Source organism: Poecilia reticulata, chromosome 3 (assembly GCF_904066995.2).
Source record: "Poecilia reticulata chromosome 3, P_reticulata-male-v2, whole genome shotgun sequence".
Taxonomy (NCBI): domain Eukaryota; kingdom Metazoa; phylum Chordata; class Actinopteri; order Cyprinodontiformes; family Poeciliidae; genus Poecilia; species Poecilia reticulata.
Window position 1 is genome coordinate 35,197,273 of NC_088832.1, and position 19,817 is coordinate 35,217,089.

A 19,817-nucleotide genomic window follows, 5' to 3' on the forward strand; every position below is an offset into this window, starting at 1 on the left:
AAGGCAGGAAGGAGAAAAACAAAACAAACCGGGGAGAATTGGTTGTTAGAAAGAGACAAAAGTGACTCATTAGTGCGTGTTAAAAAGAGTTAATGCATTAAAAACATGCTGTAAAAAATGCCAGGAGTGTGTGAACGGAGCACTAAGGGGATAAAGTGTGTGTGAGAGCAATGTGTGTGTGTGTGTCAATGGGGCGGTACCGTTCTGGAGGTGGGCGGAGCCGACGGGCTGGTGAGGGACATGATTTCCTGGATGGCCAGGCGCAGCTTGAGGCGGTGCAGAGGGTTGCTGATTCCGATTTCTCTTTGGATCTCCGTGTCGGACAGCGCCGACATGATGGCCCCGCTCTTCACGTTGGCTCGGCACGCCGCCACGTACCAGGCCGGCATGCCCACCCACAGCTGGCCACAGGGGGGCAGCAAAGAGACGGGGCAGCTCAGTAAACTGGAAATCAAACTGGTTCAACATGTTTTCTACTGGGAGCTACCAAACAGTCAGTGAACCAGATTAAAATACGCTGAGGAGGATTCCTGATATCACTGCACATCCTGATTCTACCCAGGAAAACTCAGTGAGCAATAAACTAATTTCAGTTCTCAGGATTCAAATAAACTGATTCAGTTTGAAGCTTTATTGTTTGTTTTATTTGCTTATGTAAAAATCAGCTCATGGTCCAGCAGATCAGGGATCTCATGACATTTGATCACTTTTGGGGCATTTTCATTATGGGATGCTGTTTGGAAAGTTATGTATTAACCATGATATTCATTCATTCATTCATTCATAAATGTTACAACTTCAACTGAAATATTTAATTAGCAAGCTAAACATTTAGCTTGGTGCTAAAAATTTAGTTTAAAAACAATATATTAGATTCAAACTAGACATTTAGCTCAGAGCTGAATATCTAGTTGGAGGCTTGCTAACTACAGTTCACCAACTAAATATTTAGTTTGAATCTCAACATTTAGCTTGCAAACTAAATATTTAGTTTCTAGTTCAATAAATAAAACCTGGTTTTGTCGAAGCAAAACTTTCCACAAACTTTAAGATCTGTTTAGCAGAATGTGAGATAACACTTTATTTGAAGGGGGGTGAATAAGACCGACACGACACTGTCATACACATGTCATAACACCTGTCATAAACATGTCATAACACCTGTCATAAACATGTCATAACACCTGTCATAAACATGTCATAACACCTGTCATAAACATGTCATAACACCTGTCATAAACATGTCATAACACCTGTCATAAACATGTCATAACACCTGTCATAAACATGTCATAACACCTGTCATAAACATGTCATAACACCTGTCATAAACATGTCATAACACTGTCATAAACATGTCATTACACCTGTCATAAACATGAATAAGCCTTCGTAAATATTTATGACTGTTATAAAGCGTCATTTGGTAAATTATGACACTTTAATACAAAGTTGACATTATTGAAAATGTTTTATGACAACTTGACATTAACCAATAAATCATTATTGATATGTTATAAAAGTATTAAAAATTAGGTAACTTTGTTATTATAGGTAAAGTTTAAACAGTAATGATTTATTGGTTAATGTCAAGTTGTCAAAGACATTTTCAATAATGTCAAATTTGTATTAAAAGTGTCATAATTTACCAAATGACGCTTTATGACAACAGTCATAAATATTGATGAAGGCTTATTCATGTTCATAACAGGTGTTATGGCATGTTTATGACGGTGTGATGACAGTCTTATTCACCCCCTTCAAATAAAGTGTTACAGAATGTGATTTTATTATTATAGTTTTCCTTCAGTTCTATTTATGTACAAGTATTAAATCCTAATTTAAAAGGCAAAATGGCCCTAATTTTTATCTGCTACTCCAGGGACACGCCCTAAATCTGACCTCCTCCACGTGTTTCTAACATGGAAACTCTCTGATGAGAGTCACAAGTTTCATCTACAAAGATAACAGATAACAGTTTGCCCTGAAACTTTACAAACTAGTTTCAGAGGCTTCATTTTGATTTTCCTACCTCTAACCAAGCCACCACGGTGGGTCCGTCCCACTGGGCGAACGGCAGGCCCTGCCTGCGAGCCTCTTCCAGTAACTCATGCCTGTCACACAAAAACAATCAAGTTAACAACCAATTTATATTCCTGCAGACAAACTGAAAGCCTTTAGTATTTCCAACATGCAGTCAGTCATGTTCACAGCTGAAATCCCAAAAACTGTCAGCGACATGCACACTCAGAACCAAGAGCAGGAGTTTGAGAGGAAACAGAAAAGGAAACCTGGGAGGAGTTCTGGAAAACTCTGCTACAACAAACACCCACTGCAGGGTTTCACGTTTTAACGCTAGTTCTGCTAGCCGCTGTCGCTAACTGGGAACAGAGCTTCATCAGAGAGGCCAATCACAAAACAGGTTGAGAATAAATCTGACATGCACCTGTAATCACCTATCAGAGGCCTGAACTGTTGCTACAAGACTCGGCTTATATAGTTAACCACTAGATGGGGCTGCAGCATCGACAAATTTAAACCAGAATAAAATCTAACAAAATAAAATCACACAAAAATCCAATATTTCAATCAGAACTTTGAGCTCTGGGAGGTGGAAATGTTCTCCCAGTGAAAAGCAGCAAACACACATTCCTGTTAGTGAAGCTCCTCTGTGGAAGGCAGGTAGAGAGCAGCATGGAAAACCAACAGGCATTCAAAAGGGACAGCTGTGTGGGGTCCTGGAGAGTTACTGGTTGGGGAAGAGTGAAGCCAAGAATGGGAGGAAGACGAGGCAACGTGAAGCGACTTACCCGGTCTTTGGACTACTCATGGAATGAGAGGAGGATGGTGGAAAAGAGGAGGAGGAGGGTGGGCAAACAAAACAGAAAACAATGAACTGATGCCAAATCATGGAAGCAACAACATTTATGGTGCCTGTGGTGTGCCTGCTCAGAAATCACAACAAAAGGAAAACAGTGAATTATTCTAGGTGCTGGCTGTGATGAAGCAAGTGGGTGTGGAGTGGAAGGAGTGAGTCGGTGGGTGGGTGGGCAGCGTGAAGCAGCATGAAACTGAACACACTGCTCATGATGTTGTGCATTAGTGGTGTCCTGCGCAGCAGAACGGTGCGTTTTAGACAGCAGGAAGCAGATAACTCACTTCTTCTGGAGCTTCCTGTTCTTCTCAGAAGGACCTCCCAACGTTCCCATTCCCAGACCGTCCTTTGGAGATCCGTCTGCATCAGGGGTGCCGGCTACAAACACACAACCCACGCTGGGATCAGATCCACTGATCCAAACTCTGGGATCTTTCTGATAAATACTCCGGGTGGTTTTAACGTCATGTATTAACGTCAGAGATGGGACTGGAGTTTGGGACTCGAGTCGAACCTGGACTGGCATTCAAAAGACTTCAGACTCGACTCGCGACTTAAAACTTGTAAAAAAATCTTTTACTTTAATGTTTTTTGTGTTTTCTTGACAATGTCCTCTCTGTCCTGCGCCACTGAACCGCCATCTTGGTAGGCAAGCGAAGCGTAAAGCATAGATGAACCATGGCTTCCAGTACTCAACAACTGAGTAACAGTCTAAATGTACTTATACAGTTAATTAGATAGAGAATGAGTTTTAAGCTTATGGCTTGTTTAATGTTGTCATAGCAACTCCACAGCATCTGTCATGACAGTTACGGATACCTACCAAGATGGCTGCCGGCCACAAAGTTCCTGGAAGTATGACGTCACATGGGAAATGTGTATTGCCTTTTCATTCATATTAACGTGAGACACTCATTTTAAACTAAACCAATGAAGTAAATGCTAAGTAAAAATGAAGAGCTGGACCTTGGCTCGGTGAGTCCTTCCCAGGACCGCTGGGCCGGCCCTTCTCCTTCTTCCCAAACAGGCGTCCGATGGAGGACTTGATGCTCTTCTTCTTGGCTGCTTTGTTGAGCGAGTCCTGGCTGCTGTTGCTGCTGCTGGGGTTGCTGCCCTGGCCGTCCTGCAGGCCTCCCAGCCTTCAGGTACCAGATGGAGCCGTTTCAAAACCAAACAGCAGAAACAGGACAGTGACGGTCAGAAATCAGATAAACTCCTACCCTCGAATGTCTCTGATGTCTTCATGGCTGGACGCGTGTCCCAGCTCCCTGTTCAGGCGCATGGAGCGCGGCGTGGTGGGCGGGGACGTCTCACACCTGATGGTGGCCTTGTCGTCCTGCGAAGACTGAGACGGAGCAGAGAGACGAGTGATGCTGCAACAGTTTGAGGTGAAACAAAAGGTTCAGGTACTGGTGACCCGTCCACTGCTGTCACAGAGTAGAAACATCAGCCGGATCACAAAGCAGAACCCTGAACAGCTGGGACAGAAATGAAAAGAAACATTTCATTCTTACTTTACGGCAGAAGTCCCAGTTATTTCCATTAATCTACTTGATTTAACAGACTGATGCAGCTGATTGCTACATGCAACATTAATGTATTCAATTCAAAAATATTTTATTAATCCCAGAGGGAAATTAAATGGTCCAACTCAGGGGTGGGCCATCCTGGTCCTGGAGAGCCGGTGTCCTGCAGCTCTTAATGTCTCCCTGGTCCAACAGCTGGATCACCTCCAGGTTCTCCAGAGTCCTGCTAACGACCTCATTATTTGACTCAGGTGTGTTGAAGTTGAGACATCTAAAAGTTGCAGGAGACCCTCCAGGCCTGGAGCTGCCCACCCCTGGTCTAACTCATGTTTCCTCAAAAATTTGTCATGTGAACTGATTGATGTGGGAAGGGATGATCTCCTGTAGCAGTCTGTATCACTGCAGCTCTGAAGAAGCCTCTGACTGAAGACATTATGTTGTTGCGTCACAGTATGACGATGCTGTTTGTACGCAATACTCTCCATTTTGTGAGGAGTCCTTCTTTGCACACTGACCTCTGCAGGTTCCCAGGTGTAAACTACCTTGTTGCTATGGATACGAATAACAACAAAATGCCCAACCAGCTGTATAGCAACCAAAAGCAGTCACCTCCCAACCCCCCAAAAAAGCAATGATTCAGCCTGAAACGGAGGAATAAAGTTTTTAAAAATAAAATTTATGCAGTTTTCCAAATCTATTAGGATGGGAAGGACTTTAGGGATAATAATGAGCTAAAATATAAATCTATAACCACAGCACTTAAACCAGACGTAAAGGGAGGGAGACACCGGGCAGCAGTGGAAGGATCTCTGACTAAAACAGAGTTTAGCATCTTGTATAATATGGACTTTCATTCCTGCACCTAAACTTTTAACAAACTTCCTGTTGAAACGTGAAAATAAACAAAACAAAACAATAAAGGACTCAAATTATAAGTGAAGGAAAAATAAAAGCCAACTTATTAGTGAAACGTTTGGCAGACAGAACAGGACTACAGATGAAGATGGGTGTTCAGGGTGTGGGGCGGTCCTGTAAAGCAGCTTTCTATTTTACCTTCCTGCGATGCTTCCGCAGGTCACTAGGCTGAAGCGTGGCAGAAAAAGGAGAAGAGGAGAAGAGCAGTTAGTGAGCAGCAGATCAGAGCCGGACTGAGCCACACTTACAAACAGGAAACCAGAAGAACACAGTATTTTAATCTGATCAGTGTAAAACACACAACTCGATACGATCAGAAGCTGTTTTACTGTTTCACCACTTATGTTAAAAGAAACTCTGCAGAAGCAGCACTGCACACAGTTAGAGGACAGTAGCAAACCACGCCGGAGGACGATGGGTGCAGCCGACTTCGTCTAGTTGTTATTCAATCTAAAACAACAGTATGACGGGGTTAGCTGTGAAAAAGCAAGAGAGCAGAGAATAGCTCCTAAATTTACGACTCGTCGCCGCTGCCGTAATACTTTCCCCTCGCAAAGGAGAGAAAAAAAAAGAAACATGGGAGGATTTATTCCCTCCTACATTCCTCACAAACCTGGCATTAGAAGAGCAAATAAGCCACAAGCGTGCCACATTTCTGAGCCCCCCGGAGAAAAATACCTAATCACTCATTTCCTCCGCCCGGCCGGGCTGAGCGACTGATTACCAGCTATAAAAGGGAAACAGGAAGAGGAAAAATTCACTTAATGAGCAAAAATGTTCCCTTTCTTCCAGCCGTCCGTCAGTCAGGAATTAGTCCCGACTATCAGTGGCTTTCATTAAAACAAGAAATCATCCAAAGATGAAGAGACGCTCTAAAACAGACGCAACAAAACACTTTATTCTTCAAAGCTTTTTGCTTTGGAACGGTTTTCCACAAACACACGCGCCGTCAGAGCGGAGTCAATCTGCCTGCAGCTGCGTGTTTTGATCTGAAACTCTGCAGCGTGGAAGGAGCGAAAACTGAAGCTAACCGAAGCACAGCCAGGTGTTTCAGGTTTCTTCTTGGTACCGCTTCATTTCCACACAACTCAAAGCTAATAAAACCTTCTCCAGAGGTGCAGAGTGAGGCAGGACTTTCAAAAACTCACACTTTCTGTTTGGCGCATCAACAAATGCAAACAAAAGTGCAACATTCCACAGATTCCAGGTTTTCCAGCAGCTCAGAAGGGAGAGGAAGTGACAGGCTGCACCCACCCAGGAGGATGATCCTCTGCAGGTACCTGGAAGTACGGGGCATAGCTACAGGCCTGAGGGGGGGGGCTGAAGCCCGCAGCACCATACGGCAGGTAAGTTAGTGTCTGCTGGGACAGGGAGCTCTGGATGATGTAAGGCTCATAGCAATAGTGCTACAGGCAGAGGCACAAACGGTTATTAACTGTCTACAGCTATCAGAATGCTCTGATGTGTAACTGGGTGACATTACCAGGGTCATGACCCCCATGCGGTCCAGTTCCCTGTTGGGGCTGCGGGGAATGCGTCTGGGGGTGGACTGGCCCGAGTTGGGCGGCGATCCGTCCAGCGATGAGCCGCCGCACAGAGACGGCGGGATGGAGCTGAGCGAGCGGAAACGCCCCCCAAGGCCGCCGTCGTTGCCGCCGCCGCCGACGCGGCCTTCGATCTCCTCCGCTCGGATCGCCGTGCTCTCCTTCTCCTCTTGGATCATCCTGCCGGGTGAAAGGAAGGAAATGTTGGCTTAATATTCCAGGAACGGTGGAAAACCAGTTCTAGTTTCACTTTAAAACAGTTATTGTTCTAATTCAGAAACACTTGTTGCTGCTCTGCTGCACAACATTCCACACAAAACAAAGAAAAACATTAAAATTTGCTGGTTAATGCAACAAAATGTGAGCATAAAAACTTTTGCATGCAATGCGGCTATATTACTAAATATTACTAAACACTATGATGCTACATAAAATGATTTAAAACAAAAACACAACATGAAATTAAATAATATTACATGTAACATATAAATGCAGGAGAAAATAAGAAAAAATATAATGTATAAAATAATAAAATAGTAAATGCAAACATTAAATATAAAATAATGAAATTATTATAAAAACATACAAAATAAAATGTTGTACGATGAAGAAAAAAAATTCAATGACAATTAATAACATAAAATAAATATAACAAAAAACGACGTTATAATATGAAATAATAGAATAATAAAATATAATATAAAAATAAACAATATAAAACAAAATAACTTAAATGATGAATCTGCAAGATGCAGGAAGTGAAAACTTTAACTCAGAGTTTGACTTCAGCAGGACATAAAAAGGAGCCATAACTCAGGATAATGACCTGATTTCATTGTTGATGGCGTCCAGCTGCTCCTGCAGCATCAAGGCGAGCGTCTGGGCGTCGGCCTGTCCCGGGGACAGCAGGTCCACCGAGCTGAAGATGGTCTCCCGGTCCTCCTCCAGGTCCGACGCGTCCATGTCGGTGTCGAAGGCCTGGGCCACGTTAGCCAGGACGTTAGCCTGCTGCATGCGCTCCCACTCCTGCTCGTTCAGCGTCTGCACCTGCAGTCAGGACACACACACACACACACACACACACACACACACACAGAGCAAGGGGCGTGACGTTTGGGACGGCAGCACGGTTTCAAAACTACAGGACAGAGGTCAAAGGTCAAACAGGCTGGTGAGTTTTAGTCTCAAACGCTGACGGCGTTGCCAAGCAGACTGACTTACATGTCGCTGAAGTCCACAGATGGAGCAAACAAAAAGAAGCAGAAAAGAAGAGAATCGTCAGAAAAAGTTGGAGCATCGCAGAAACAGGAAGAGTGGAAAGATAAGTCAGAGGCTGCGGAGAGCGAAACGGGTCTTAATCTGTTCTGGTTCGGCTGCTTACAGTCACAGCAGAGGAGAGCAGCTCACCTTGGACGGCTCGTCCCGCAGCGCCGCCACGCGGCCCTTCTGAGGCCGTCTCAGAACCAGAGCGCTGCCGTAATGATCCGAGTTGCTGTCCATCATGGAGGACGCCGACACCGGGTACCTGAAGTCAGGAGTGCTGCCCAGCTGAGAGCGCCTGGTGGAGGGGAGTCCACAGCTCAGAGAGTCAGCATTGTGTGCACATAGAGAAATCTTACAGCACAATCAAGTAACTATGTTAACTTCAGTTGTTATAAAAATGCTGTATAAATCAAATTGGGCCACTGTCTCTTTAAAAACTCCTGCTCTTTATGAAGCTCCGCCTTCAGGAAGTCATCCAACATGGCTCCTCTATTAACCCTTTGGCCAGATTTTACCGGCGTTGCTCTGAGAGGCAGTTCCTATCATGAGCTCAGCAGTTATATCAGTGTTTGCTAATTGCTGCTGGCTAGTCTGGAGGAGCTGAGAGGGTGAAGTTTGGAAACTGCAGCTCTGAGGAGGAGCCAGGTCCAACTCTGTGTTTTGGTTCTGAACGGTTGCCATGGAGATTAAAGGATTTCTCATGTGTGTAAGAACAAAGGCAACACTCCAGGTATGTTTTTGAAGGAATAGCATTACAACATGAAGTCGATTTTACATAACACTGCCCCTGTGAACCAAACAGCAGACGGCGGTGTCCATGGTAACGGCTGGGATGTTTACCCGTGCAGTAAGGAGTTACTCCGGCTCCTGCCCTGCTCACTCTCTGCCCTCATGGTCTCGATCTGGATCAGGAGTTGCTCCTGCATGAACAAACGAGGATGTTAAAACCCAACAAAACACGGACGTTTAACGTCGACGCAGGAGGCATTTCTTCACCTTCTCATGGTGGGACTCCTCAATCAGCTTCTTGGTGTGCTCCAGTTCTCTGATCAGGGCGTTCTGAACGGAGAGGGGAGAAACGGGTCACACGTCATGTTCCTGTGTCAACAGATAAACGATCCAACGAGCTCCCAAATGCAGAAAGAATCGTATTAGTTTGAAATTCCCTTTTGCAGGATTCAGAACAATTCAAGCAAACATTTCCAGCACAGCGATTTGGAAATAAAAAGCAATACAAATGAACCAAAAAAGAGTTTCAATTCAAAATTCTGTATTATTTGTTGCTGTTATTAATATTATATTTGTGATGGTATTCTACTTTCTACAGCAGGGACGCAATAAACTAAAATATAACAACATTTTCCGTGTTAAAATATTTCTCCCTCACACACTTTATACGCGTGACTGGTCCGAGAACAAAAAGCTAATTTAACAAAAGTGCAACAATTTAACAACAAAATAAAATACAACAAGCTCAAAAACTCCCTGCGCCTTTAGCAATAATAAATATTCACTGAAACAATTAAACAAACCTAGTTAAGGTTGAGGACCTTCCTGTCCTAAATTCTAAAACAAAAAAAAATCATAAAGAAAATGTCTAAAAAATATCCTGGCATTTAAATAATAACAATTATGACTTAAAATAAGAACATTTAAGTCAGATTAACACTACTTTTTATTAGGTGTATGAAAATATCTTTAGGCTTTAAACAGGTATTAGATTTCTTACTAAAATATGCAGATTGAATATCAAGCATTTCAAGGACTGATGGCAGAACCAGAACCAAACGAGGAGAAGCAGCATTCAGCTTCTACGCACCACAGATTTGGAACAAACTTCCAGAAAACTGTAAAACAGATGAAACACTGAGTGCCTTTAAATCTCTACTTAAAACCCACCTGGTTAGTTGCTTATGGCTAAATTAGGGTTAGAGTGCAGGTTTTAATGTCTTTGATGTTTATAATGTTTTTATCTTTACTTTTTAATTTCTTTTTATTTCTCTTTGTCACTGTTTACGTTTTAATGATGTAAAGCCCCCCGGAAAACGTCCCAGTTAAACGACGTTTAACTAAAGTCCTACAGGGTTTAGAGTCCCAGTTGACAGAGTTTCAACTACAAACCTAGAGGTTGGAGTCCTTGTCAAATGGTGTTTTTGACTAAAGTCCCAGAGGGTTAGAGTCCCAGTTAAACGACGTTTAACTAAAGTTCTACAGGGTTTAGAGTCCCAGTTGACAGAGTTTCAACTACAAACCTAGAGGTTGGAGTCCTTGTCAAATGGTGTTTTTGACTAAAGTCCCAGAGGGTTAGAGTCCCAGTTAAACAACGTTTAACTGAAGTCCTAAAAGGGGTTTTAATGTTTCTTTTTTTAAATCTCTCTCTCTTTCTCTGTTTATTCAATGTCACATGCTGTTTATATTTTAATTATGCAAAGCACTGTGAAATGCCTTGCTGCTGAAATGTTCTATACAAATAAAATGTGATTGATTGAAGGACTCAAGCACTTCCAAGCCTTGAAAATATCCCATTGAAATTGAAGCATTTTCAAGGATTCCCGGCACCTGTATGAACTCTGCTTTAACCCTGGAAAGAAAAACTTTTCCTCCTAAGGACAGACTTTCCTGGTCAACAATCTCTCCAGGATGTCTTAAGTGACTCATTTCCTGTCCAGCCTCTGATCACACAATGCACTTTGCTGATTGAACTGAAGAAATGGGAGTAAACTGCGTGTTGGTGGCTGTAGGTCAGGTAGTGATCACCTTGTCCTCCAGAGCAGACATCCTCTCTTTGAGGTGCAGCTGCAGCCTCTCGTTGGACTCGGACAGCAGCTTGTCCACCGTCTCAGACAGACGTCTGTTGTGCTCTTCGTTCATCTTCTCTCGCTGCCTCGCCTGCAAATATTCCCAACAGGTTTCTGTCATGTCTGCACTGTAATCTGTAACCTATATTGTCTTATGCTTCAGTACAAATGTTACATTTTGAACATCAGAACATTCTCTTAGTGATATTTTCAGATATCTGTTTATCTCTTAATACTTTGCTTTTATCTGATGGTCTGTCATTTTACTGTTTCTATGAATAGGAGCTGCCACACCATCTTCCTAACCTAGATCCATCCATCTAGATTTTGTTGTGGGACAAAACTAACAGTTTAGCTGTTAGCTACTGCCAGCAGCTTTCTAAACAACCTCTCATTAATTTCAAATGAACCACAGAGTATTTATATCATAGCTTAACTTTTATATAATTTACTATTTCTATGAACATAACCTCTAAATTTAAGATGAAATAATTAAATTGTGTTTTAGCACCAAGTAAACTTTTACTGTTACAGTGAAGAACCTTTTGTGTTCAGAGCTACAATGTTAACACTTGAAACGTATAAAAACATCATGAAGCAGCAGCAGCAGGAACAAACCATGAAAATGTAACTCAGACTGCAGCATGTAAAGTTTTCCCACCCTGAGCAGCTCCTGGTTCTTCTCCTCCAGCTGCGCCTCCATCTGTCTCAGCCGCTCCTCCACGTTGCCATGGCGCTCCTCTGCCTGAAAACGGACAAAGAGTCAAAACTCCCATCCAATGACTGATCCCCATCCCAGAGAAGGCCTTACAGACACGACCCAATGACCCTCTGAAGGACGGACTCATCAGCATAAACAGAAAGAAACAAAAAGAAATCATCTTTCATTCTGAGGTCAACTCATAAAGAAAACCATTTGGTAACCAGGTTAGTGAACAGGCTGAGTTAATGATGGATCCCAGAGTTAAACCCAGAGTTAAGACCCCACAATTCACCAGATTTTAATCCATAACTAATCCAAGGAGAGAGTTTGGTTTAACAAACTGGGTCATGTGACCATTAAGAGTTTCCACCTGGTTAAGCTCAGAGTAAAGGAGGCCGGTCCATAAAACTGGTCTACCTTGGTCTGGGTCTCAGAGCCACAGTCATCGGACTGAGGGTTGGACATGAGGACGGCGGCAGCAGCATGTCCACCCCACAGACCAGCAGGACACAGACAGGAAGAAGACATGTTTGTTTAACTCCAGGAAACAGAAGAACATCGATGATTAACCGGGCGGCCTGACGTCGTGTTTGCACTTTCACATCCAGAACCGGAGACGAGCCGGTCCAACATGAGGACGACTCAGAGCTGCGCTTGGCGTTTACACCAGGTTTGGACATGTCCAAGCCGTCTTCCTCTGGCATGTTTTATACATGCGCTTTAAGCTGCAGCCACAGAGGAAGCGACTCCTGCCTCATTAAATATGCATGGAGGAAATGGGTTGGATGGCAAACAACCAGACCTGGTAGTTAGAAAACCTCCAACCTTCAATAGGCTTTAAAAAACCCAAAAGACAAATTCTCCTTCCTGCAAGTCAAAGTGAACTGATCCATCAGGATAAAAACTAAAATTATTCTGTTTGTTGATCTGCAGTTGAAGGAAGAACAAACTAAAAAAACAAAACTAAATCACACTCATTATAAATATTAGGTCCACCAATGCTGAAGCACTACATCATCACAGTATTTTATACGTTTATCCAACCAGGTTAAACCAGATCCAGATCTCCTTTCTGCTACTTGGTTAGCAGAGGTAAGTGCTAAAAGCGCAATAACACAGTATTTAAATTTATTTATGTCATTTTTTTCATGCATTTGTTTAATTAATAACCGTTTCCTTGCAGCAGGAAGGTTCTGGGTTCGATTCCCAGGATGGGGTCTTTCTGCACGGAGTCTGCATGTTCTCCCTGTGCATGGTGGGTTCTGTCCGGGTTCTCCCACAGTCCAAACACATCACCGGGTTCAACGAAATGGAGTTTTCTTTTTTGTTTTGTATTATTTCGATAAAGAATACAATACTTTTTATAAATATTTATATGCATTACATATTTTGCCCTGCAGCAAGAAGGTTCTGGGTTCGATTCCCGGTCTTTCTGCATGGAGTCTCCATGTTCTCCCTGTGCATGGTGGGTTTTCTCCAGGTACGCCGGTTTCCTCCCACAGTCCAAAAACATGACTGTCAGGTTAATTGGCCTCTCCAAATTGTCCCTAGGTGTGAGAGTGTATGTGTGTGTTGCCCTGCGACAGACTGGTGACCTGTCCAGGTGACCCCGCCTCTCGCCCGAAACATCTCGCTGGAGAGGCATCAGCTCCTCCTGACCCACTGAGGGACAAGGGTGTAAAATGGACGGATATTTCATTAACACCGCTGGTAGTTTGTTTATGTAAATCCTGTATTCTTCTGTAAATCTCATGTGTTTGTTGGTTGCATATTTGCCATTTGCTCAAAGTTTTTAGAAAAAAAATGAAAGTGAGACGAGGAAATGGAACTGCTGAGTAAGCAGTCTTCACCCACTTCAAAATAAGAGCATGAACATCGAATTACTAGAAAAATTCTTAACAGTTGAAAACCAAAACTTCAACATAGATGTCAAACTTTATTCAGCTAAAAGTTTACAAAACAGCGTAAAAAATGATCATTTAGAAATTATTTCCCTAAAATGAATTTAGTGGAAGCTAAATGTGCTAAACCTTCAAAATGCTCTGATGCTGCAGCATCAGCTGATGTGTCCACAGCTGTTGATCTGGAATGAGTCACAGCTGGTTTTAATGTTTCAGCAGCAGGCAAGAAAGGATTTCTGATGTGAACACTGACCAGCAACAATTAGTTTTTACTCTGCATTAAGCAGCAAAGCTTCATCTGAACAGATTTACAGAAGCTGAATCAGTTTTAAACCAGGTTCTAGTGCCATGTAAATAATTACACAGCATGTTCAACACTGTAGGCCAGCATGTCACATAAATAGAGTATTATTTTCTGCTTTTCTGCTTCGATAAAGGTTACAGATTCCTGTCCTCTGAGGTTCCAGGCTGGGAGCAGCAGAGCTTCTCCAAGACAAAGAGTCCAACTATAAATGGATAAAAACAGGAGCAGGTTTCTAAAAATAGATCTCTGGATGTTTGGATCTTCCTCAGCAGGGAGGCCATGGATGTCATCCTGATGGGAAACTATAATAATCCTGGTCAGATTATGAATTATGAACTCACTCAGCATCCTGGCTGAAGCCTGAGCTGATTCCTGTCTCCTACAGCTCCAATAGAAGAGCACTGCAGGTAGCGTCATCCAGGTGAAGTGAGTCACAGACGAGTCCAGATGTCTGGACCATAAATGTGCATTTACCAATGATGGATGCTACATTAGCAGCTAGTTAGCGGTAGCCTCAACTTCCTCAAGTAACACATTAAAACGTCTTTGTGCGACTCAAACTTTTGACAGAAAAAAATAAACTACATAGAATAAACGATATGAAATAATCCTGCCATGACAAAATGTAAGACTTGTGATTAACATATTTAAGGCCAACTCGCGTTTTGTTTTATGAATTTCAGTCATTTCAAGGCCTTAATTTTGGATACGTGGATTTAATGCTTTCTAAGGCTTTCTAAGGCCGTGCCGACACCCTGATCCACACCACGAAGCCCGGGGCGTTGGCAGGTTTTCGTACCTTGGTGAGGGCAGCGACCCTCTGGGCCAACTCAGCCTCCACCTCAGGCAGAGTCTCCGCCTTGCGGATGGTCTGCTGCAGCTTCTGCTCGGCCAGCTCCAGCTTCTCCTGCAGCTGACGGTTTCTTTCCTCGGACTGAAAGAGGAAAGAAGTCATTAGCAAACATAATGGCGACTCGTCTGCGTTACGCTGCGGCCTCGGCGGTCGGCTCCACGACGTGAAAAGAATGAGAAGAGAAAGAGTGACTGGCATGAGGAGACAAAGGGAGACAGGATGAAGAGATGGGAGAAGGAGGGGAGAGCAGGAAGGGAAAAACAGAGCATTCAAAGTGGCACAAAAACAGACAAAAAGCAGAAGAAAAGAGGAGGAAGACGTCTCTGTCTCCAGTGACTGCATGTAAAGAAGCCACCCAGTGTTTCAGGGTCTTCCATTCAGCAGGAACACAGCGAGGATTCACTGGTAGCAGCGGCCGTGTGCAGCCATGCAGGCCCTACCTGTCTGTACAGGGAGTCCTTGTTGGCCACTTCATTCTCCAGCTTGTCGTTCAGGTCGTGGACGGACGTGGCCTCCCGCTGAGCGGCGAGGTAGCGCTTCTCCAGGGTGGTGATCCTCTCCTCCATGTCCTCCTTCTGAGCCATGGACTAGCAGACAGACATCTGATCAGAGCTCTGAGCGCCACCAGCCGGTTCTGCTGGGCTCTGGCGGCTCCGCTCACCTCTCTGAGGTCCCGCTGCAGCCTGGTGTTCATGTCTTCAGACTTTATGACGTCCTTCCTCGCCGTGTCCAGGTCCTCCTCCAGCTCATTGATGCGTGATGCCATGGCGACCATGCGCTCCTTCATCTGGCCCAGATCAGCCGTCTGACGGTCCACCACCTCCTGCAGCTCACCGACCTTCTCGAACCCGGACTCTTCTTCCTGACTCAACGAGCCGTCCGAGGACCGCTGTGAGGTCACCAATCAGGAAAAACATTTATCAAACATGCAGTGTGATAAATCTTAATACGACCAAAACAAACATGCTAGCCTAGCGCTAACAGGAGAAATGGCTAAATGGTCTTTAGTTAAAAACAAAAGAGAAATCCTCCATTTTGTTTCCATTTGGTGAAGAAGGAAGTTGCTCTCAGTGTCTTCAGAGGTTTTTGTGTCGTTTCCTTCAGTGGTTCTTGGAGCAGCGCCCCCACAGGCCAGGAGGGGAAGAACCACAGCAGCTGGAAACAGTTTTTGTCCCCCATCAAACCAAGTTAATCGAACTATAAGTGGGGAAAACATCCTAAATCATCCATCACAGAAGCTCTCGCTACCATCCTCCATCTACTCCACCTCTTTCTGCACCACCCGTTTCAACGACTCTCTCCAATGTTAATTTTCCACATATGCTAATTTTAATCATTTTTGAGGTTGACCAAACCCTCTACAGTCACCATGTTATAATGAGAAGCACAAAGTCTCCAAGTGTGGGATGTGCAGCCACATTCAAGCAGCACAAGCCGTCAGCATGATTCACTGCGTTTCTGTTTGATGTGCTCGGATCATTGTTCGCTGGCAGACGGCTTTAAACTCCCTCATGATTTATTCTTCCTCTTCCTGGTCGCTGCTGTTAAACTGCATAATTGAACTTGTAGAGTTGGTTGAGCATTTAGTTGAGTAACCAAGTCGACCCCATGTGTCTCTGATGAATCCCAGCCACATTGAAGTCTGGATACTTTAATGTTTAAGTGGTGGAACTTGGTAGAAACTTTTAACCAAGTTAATCGAAACTACATGTTGACAAATTCAGCAACATTTCCAAATCAAAAACCTTTTTTACTGCTAAATGATTGAATTAATGGACATCTGAGCTCAACAACAAAGATGTTTATAGTTTTAACTTGTTCTTCAGCATCTGAAGAAGCTGAGCGCTGATTGTGTAAAGCAACCAAAGCCCGGTGGGTTTCCTCACCTTGCCGTTGGTGCTGGGCGTGTTTTCAGACGTGTGGTTGACTTCGCTTGTTCCGTCTGCCAGGCCTCGTTTCTGGCCGCTCTGTTCCCTGAGGTAAGCAAGCTGCACAACCACAACATGCAGTCAGGTGATCAACACATGCAGATTTGCATTTAACAATTCTGATTTATTTATTTAAGGATTAGGCATCTCCTAATTTTTCAAATTAAGAGAGGAAAACAAAGCAGAGATGTGCTAAAAGTGTGAACAGATAAATGAAAGGGCAGCACAGCAGGTTAAAACAGGATTAACTGTTTAAAGAAACTGTGATGTTACTACTTTGAATAGTCAGGAATGGTTGTCCAGGTTTCCTGAAAGACTTTAAAAAAGCTCCTTTTTGACGACTCAAAGGAAAGAAGTGATGTTATTAGCAGTTTTACTGATGGATCAGATTCATGTCTGCTTCCTGCTTAACACCCCAAATTCAAAAAGAGACAAACTTCAGGTTATATCCCAGATCTGAACAGAACTTCACTGCACACTTTTCTATGGCTAAACTCACAGCAGGCAGGCAGATGTGACCCAAAGCCACTTTCCGGAACTCATATCTGACTTTTTCACAACAATTACAGTATTTTCATCCAAAAAACATGATCTGAGCCACTTCCATGTGGAACCGATTGTATCAGATAGTTTTCAACTGGAGAGGCATCAGCTCCTCCTGACCCACTGAGGGACAAGGGTGTAAAATGGACGGATATTTCATTAACACCGCTGGTAGTTTGTTTATGTAAATCCTGTATTCTTCTGTACATCTCATGTGTTTGTTGGTTGCATATTTGCCATTTGCTCAAAGTTTTTAGAAAAAAAATGAAAAGTGAGACGAGGAAATGGAACTGCTGAGTAAGCAGTCTTCACCCACTTCAAAATAAGAGCATGAACATCGAATTACTTGAAAAATTCTTAACAGTTGAAAACCAAAACTTCAACATAGATGTCAAACTTTATTCAGCTAAAAGTTTACAAAACAGCGTAAAAAATGATCATTTAGAAATTATTTCCCTAAAATGAATTTAGTGGAAGCTAAATGTGCTAAACCTTCAAAATGATGACGTGTGTCCACAGCTGTTGATCTGGAATGAGTCACAGCTGGTTTTAATGTTTCAGCAGCAGGCAAGAAAGGATTTCTGATGTGAACACTGACCAGCAACAATTAGTTTTCACTCTGCATTAAGCAGCAAAGTTTCACCTGAACAGATTTACAGAAGCTGAATCAGTTTTAAACCAGGTTCTAGTGCCATGTAAATAATTACACAGCATGTTCAACACTGTAGGCCAGCATGTCACATAAAGAGAGTATTATTTTCTGCTTTTCTGCTTTGATAAAGGTTACAGATTCCTGTCCTCTGAGGTTCCAGGCTGGGAGCAGCAGAGCTTCTCCAAGACAAAGAGTCCAACTATAAATGGATAAAAACAGGAGCAGGTTTCTAAAAATAGATCTCTGGATGTTTGGATCTTCCTCAGCAGGGAGGCCATGGATGTCATCCTGATGGGAAACTATAATAATCCTGGTCAGATTATGAATTATGAACTCACTCAGCATCCTGGCTGAAGCCTGAGCTGATTCCTGTCTCCTACAGCTCCAATAGAAGAGCACTGCAGGTAGCGTCATCCAGGTGAAGTGAGTCACAGACGAGTCCAGATGTCTGGACCATAAATGTGCATTTACCAATGATAGACGCTACATTAGCAGCTAGTTAGCGGTAGCCTCAACTACCTCAAGTAACACATTAAAACGTCTTTGTGCGACTCAAACTTTTGACAGAAAAAAATAAACTACATAGACTAAACGATATGAAATAATCCTGCCATGACAAAATGTAAGACTTGTGATTAACATATTTAAGGCCAACTCGCGTTTTGTTTTATGAATTTCAGTCATTTCAAGGCCTTAATTTTGGATACGTGGATTTAATGCTTTCTAAGGCTTTCTAAGGCCGTGCCGACACCCTGATCCACACCACGAAGCCCGGGGCGTTGGCAGGTTTTCGTACCTTGGTGAGGGCAGCGACCCTCTGGGCCAACTCAGCCTCCACCTCAGGCAGAGTCTCCGCCTTGCGGATGGTCTGCTGCAGCTTCTGCTCGGCCAGCTCCAGCTTCTCCTGCAGCTGACGGTTTCTTTCCTCGGACTGAAAGAGGAAAGAAGTCATTAGCAAAATAATGGCGACTCGTCTGCGTTACGCTGCGGCCTCGGCGGTCGGCTCCACGACGTGAAAAGAATGAGAAGAGAAAGAGTGACTGGCATGAGGAGACAAAGGAGACAGGATGAAGAGATGGGAGAAGGAGGGGAGAGCAGGAAGGGAAAACAGAGCATTCAAAGTGGCACAAAAACAGACAAAAAGCAGAAGAAAAGAGGAGGAAGACGTCTCTGTCTCCAGTGACTGCATGTAAAGAAGCCACCCAGTGTTTCAGGGTCTTCCATTCAGCAGGAACACAGCGAGGATTCACTGGTAGCAGCGGCCGTGTGCAGCCATGCAGGCCCTACCTGTCTGTACAGGGAGTCCTTGTTGGCCACTTTCATTCTCCAGCTTGTCGTTCAGTCGTGGACGGACGTGGCCTCCCGCTGAGCGGCGAGGTAGCGCTTCTCCAGGGTGGTGATCCTCTCCTCCATGTCCTCTTCTGAGCCATGGACTAGCAGACAGACATCTGATCAGAGCTCTGAGCGCCACCAGCCGGTTCTGCTGGGCTCTGGCGGCTCCGCTCACCTCTCTGAGGTCCCGCTGCAGCCTGGTGTTCATGTCTTCAGACTTTATGACGTCCTCCTCGCCGTGTCCAGGTCCTCCTCCAGTCATTGATGCGTGATGCCATGGCGACCATGCGCTCCTTCATCTGGCCCAGATCAGCCGTCTGACGGTCCACCACCTCCTGCAGCTCACCGACCTTCTCGAACCCGGACTCTTCTTCCTGACTCAACGAGCCGTCCGAGGACCGCTGTGAGTCACCAATCAGGAAAAACATTTATCAAACATGCAGTGTGATAAATCTTATACGACCAAAACAAACATGCTAGCCTAGCGCTAACAGGAGAAATGGCTAAATGGTCTTAGTTAAAAACAAAAGAGAAATCCTCCATTTTGTTTCCATTTGGTGAAGGAGGAAGTCTCGCTCAGTGTCTTCAGAGGTTTTCATGTCGTTTCCTTCAGTGGTTCTTGGAGCAGCGCCCCCACAGGCCAGGAGGGGAAGAACCACAGCAGCTGGAAACAGTTTTTG

General features: G+C 43.9%; 2 protein-coding genes across 15 annotated transcripts in view; both read right to left on the reverse strand.

The window, feature by feature from the left end:
• Positions 1 to 19,817, reverse strand: part of ppfia1 (PTPRF interacting protein alpha 1) — a 49,981-nt gene that overhangs the window by 11,998 nt on the left and 18,166 nt on the right. For 6 of the 14 annotated variants that reach the window (XM_081605602.1, XM_081605600.1, XM_081605597.1 and 3 more), the window contains exons 1-18: positions 16,569 to 16,688; positions 15,344 to 15,571; positions 15,123 to 15,269; positions 14,629 to 14,763; positions 11,583 to 11,666; positions 10,881 to 11,012; positions 9,120 to 9,182; positions 8,964 to 9,043; positions 8,268 to 8,418; positions 7,687 to 7,907; positions 6,800 to 7,040; positions 5,455 to 5,484; positions 4,096 to 4,220; positions 3,842 to 4,014; positions 3,160 to 3,253; positions 2,811 to 2,822; positions 2,033 to 2,114; positions 201 to 401 (exon numbers count right to left, since the gene is read on the reverse strand). In XM_081605602.1, coding sequence (XP_081461728.1) covers positions 201 to 401; positions 2,033 to 2,114; positions 2,811 to 2,822; positions 3,160 to 3,253; positions 3,842 to 4,014; positions 4,096 to 4,220; positions 5,455 to 5,484; positions 6,800 to 7,040; positions 7,687 to 7,907; positions 8,268 to 8,418; positions 8,964 to 9,043; positions 9,120 to 9,182; positions 10,881 to 11,012; positions 11,583 to 11,666; positions 14,629 to 14,763; positions 15,123 to 15,269; positions 15,344 to 15,469 — 2,097 coding nt within the window. In that variant the 5' untranslated portion in view covers positions 15,470 to 15,571; positions 16,569 to 16,688. Of the gene's footprint in view, positions 1 to 200; positions 402 to 2,032; positions 2,115 to 2,810; positions 2,823 to 3,159; positions 3,254 to 3,841; positions 4,015 to 4,095; positions 4,221 to 5,454; positions 5,485 to 6,799; positions 7,041 to 7,686; positions 7,908 to 8,267; positions 8,419 to 8,963; positions 9,044 to 9,119; positions 9,183 to 10,880; positions 11,013 to 11,582; positions 11,667 to 14,628; positions 14,764 to 15,122; positions 15,270 to 15,343; positions 15,572 to 16,568; positions 16,689 to 19,817 lie in introns of those variants that run through there. The other 8 variants (XM_081605603.1, XM_081605604.1, XM_081605601.1 and 5 more) reach the window with 3 other exon arrangements.
• On the reverse strand, positions 17,689 to 19,140 carry LOC145547577 (liprin-alpha-4-like). Its single transcript, XM_081605606.1, has 2 exons — positions 19,093 to 19,140; positions 17,689 to 18,736 (listed from the first exon to the last, which is right to left on the reverse strand). Exons 1-2 carry the CDS (start codon positions 19,126 to 19,128, stop codon positions 18,539 to 18,541), a joined length of 234 nt encoding a protein of 77 aa, XP_081461732.1. The 5' UTR covers positions 19,129 to 19,140; the 3' UTR covers positions 17,689 to 18,538.

What these genes read in the sequence shown, in the direction of transcription:
- LOC145547577 (XM_081605606.1), bottom strand. Translation starts at nt 19,128, where the DNA reads ATGAAAGTGGCCAACAAGGACTCCCTGTACAGACAG. An exon ending in AGGACTCCCTGTACAGACAG is followed by an intron (nt 18,737 to 19,092) that starts GTAGGGCCTGCA and finishes TTCCTCTTTCAG; the next exon opens with TCCGAGGAAAGAAACCGTCA.